The sequence below is a fragment of the Pseudorca crassidens genome, chromosome 1 (genome assembly GCF_039906515.1).
Source record: "Pseudorca crassidens isolate mPseCra1 chromosome 1, mPseCra1.hap1, whole genome shotgun sequence".
NCBI lineage: Eukaryota > Metazoa > Chordata > Mammalia > Artiodactyla > Delphinidae > Pseudorca > Pseudorca crassidens.
Window position 1 is genome coordinate 110,592,530 of NC_090296.1, and position 2,423 is coordinate 110,594,952.

At 65.1% G+C, this 2,423-nt stretch overlaps 1 protein-coding gene across 1 annotated transcript; it reads right to left on the reverse strand.

Annotated features, from left to right (window-relative positions):
• Nucleotides 1–540: 540 nt before the first annotated feature.
• On the reverse strand, nucleotides 541–2,120 carry LOC137231767 (C2 calcium-dependent domain-containing protein 4A-like). The gene is made up of 2 exons (XM_067752433.1): nucleotides 1,957–2,120; nucleotides 541–1,773 (listed from the first exon to the last, which is right to left on the reverse strand). Exon 2 carries the CDS (start codon nucleotides 1,731–1,733, stop codon nucleotides 621–623), a length of 1,113 nt encoding a protein of 370 aa, XP_067608534.1. The 5' UTR covers nucleotides 1,734–1,773; nucleotides 1,957–2,120; the 3' UTR covers nucleotides 541–620.
• Between the last annotated feature and the right edge of the window lie 303 nt (nucleotides 2,121–2,423).

A 2,423-nucleotide genomic window follows, 5' to 3' on the forward strand; every position in this document is an offset into this window, starting at 1 on the left:
TTCTGGAGAAGGTAGAGGGATAGGCCAGGAATATACTCCCCACGTACAATCCATTGGAAGATCCTTCACTTCCTTTGTTTTCTTTTTCCTCCGCAATTTCTGAAGACTTCACTTTCAAAAGAATCTTGTTCTTTCTTCATGGAAAAGGAATTCTTTTCCCATCAAGGTATCCATGTTACAGGAAGGTTCCCACCCTGATGTGCGTGTGCACAAATGAGGATATGAATCCACACCACATCAAATATGGAAAGCCGTCTATACGCATCTTAGCGTTGGGCATGATCCTGAAGGAATGACATTTTTTAAAACCCATAAGCCGTTTGGCATTGATATAACTCAGGAATGGGAAAACAACGCAGATGGGGTGTACTTCTTTCTTCTCTCTTTCAGACACAAGACAACCTTTTTATGTAAAAAATGTTCTGGAAAAAAGGATTGTTTTGAATAGAGGAGGGCGTCATTATTTTATCCTTCCCTACCAATAAACGATGACAAAAGCAGATTCCTAAGAACTAAAACGGCAACAAAGCGAGAACATGATTAGAAAAATGAATAAATAACATTTATTGGGTACAAAGCGGCTGGCGGTGTCCGAGAGGCCCCAGGGGCAGGGCGCGCCCTCACAGGAGCAGGAGGGGGCCCAGCAGCAGCTCGCCCTGGCCCAGCAGGCGGCCCCGCTCCAGCCCGCGGCCCCGGTTCTCGGCCTTGACGCGCACGGCCAGGCGACGCACCTCGTCCTCCGAGAGCCCGTCCAAGCACAAGTCCTGCTCCAAGACCGACCGGCGGCTCAGCCGGACCACGGCGCCCCGCGGCCGGCGCGTCTGGCCCGGCGGCTGCAGAACGAAGCTGACGCGGCAGCCGACGGGGACGCGGGGCTCGGCGGCCCCTCCGGCCGGGTCCTCGGCGCGGAGCAGCCGGACGCGGAGGCGCCCGCTGTCCCGACTGTACTCGACGGCCAGGCGCAGGGCGCCGCCGGCGCGGTCCAGAGTCACGGTGCCCTCAGCCTCCAGGCGCTCGGGCCGAGGGTCGGGGCGCCGCGGAGGGGACGTGGCGGGGGCCCGGGCCGGGGACCAGGAGCCGGAGCGGCGCCCGTCGTCGTCGTCGTCATCCCCGTCCCCGCTGGAGACTGAGCGGGCGCGGGCCAGGCCTCGGCTCCTCCCGGCCCGCAGTGCGCGGCGCAGCAGCCCCTCGGGAGCGCGCAGGAGGCGGCGGCCGTGGGGCCGCGGGGCGAGCGCAACCGGCGGGAGGTGGCGGGCGGGGGCCACGGGAGGCGCAGCAGGGACTCTTCCCGGGGGCGCGAGGGGGTCGCCGCCGCCGCCGCCGCCGAAGGTGCGGGCCCGGGGGCGGGGCGCGGGCAGGAGCGGGGTGGTGCCCGAGCCCCCAAGGAAGAGCGACTCCTTGCGGCGGGTGTGCGGGCTCTCGAGTAGCGCGCAGAAGCCGTAGGCGGTGCGCGCACGGGGCAGGTGCGGCAGCGAGAGCGCGGCCTGCGAGCGTGGGTCCCAGTCCGTGCGGCCCGCGCCGTCGTAGGCTCCTCGAAACCAAAGGTCCGGCTCTGCAGCGCGCCGCCGGGGCAGGGCGGCGGCCTGGGGCGAGGACACTGGCGCGCAGGGCGCGGGCAGCCGCGGCGGGATGCAGAACTCGGGGATGCGGTCCGGGGTGAGCACGTTGGAGAAGGCAGGCTCCAGAGCCGCGCGGCCCGCGGCCGAGGCGCGGAGTTTCCCGAGGAGCCGCATCCTCCGAGGCTGGGCCTGGGAGTGGGGGGAAGAAACGCTCCTGCGAGGGAGAGAAGCTACTAAGTTTGGACGCCCGGGGCCTCTCGGCAGTGCCTGGACCCCTCCCCGGAGCCCTGTGGGAGTGCCAATGCTCCTGCCAGTCCGGGCCGAGCTCTCGCGCGCCCACAAAGCCACCCGCCTTCCATTCATTGTTACTAAATAAACGAAGAAGTAGAAATCAGACCTTTGCCTCTTCTTCAGTCCCTCTGGTTCCTGAGTTGCAAGTTCAGTGCCCGTCCCCTTGCGGTCCAGGCAGGCGCGCCAGCTTCAGCACTGTGGCCGCGAGATGGGCGCTCCTCACTTATATCGGAGGCTGAGCCCCGCCCAGCTGGCCCGGAGCCCAACCCTTGGAGTCGCTGGACGGCCCGCCCTCCCGGCCGCCCCTTCTCGCCAGCACCAGGCCGCCCCTTCTCGCCAGCACCAGGCCTTGTCGCGGGGGCTCTCCTCGGAGCGAAGCTGTGGCGAGAGCCGGCACTCTCTGCTCAGCCCTGGGACCTACATCCGCTGTGCGTGCAGGGAACCGCCCGTGAAAGGTTGCCGGTGGAGGAAGGCTGCCTAGTCGGCCTGCCAAGGGAGAATCGGCGGCTGAAAATGTTGGAGGTTTCTTGGAGAAGGTGCAGCTGGATACGGAAACAAGAATTTCCCTTTTGC

What these genes read in the sequence shown, in the direction of transcription:
- LOC137231767 (XM_067752433.1), bottom strand. Translation starts at nt 1,733, where the DNA reads ATGCGGCTCCTCGGGAAACTCCGCGCCTCGGCCGCGGGCCGCGCGGCT.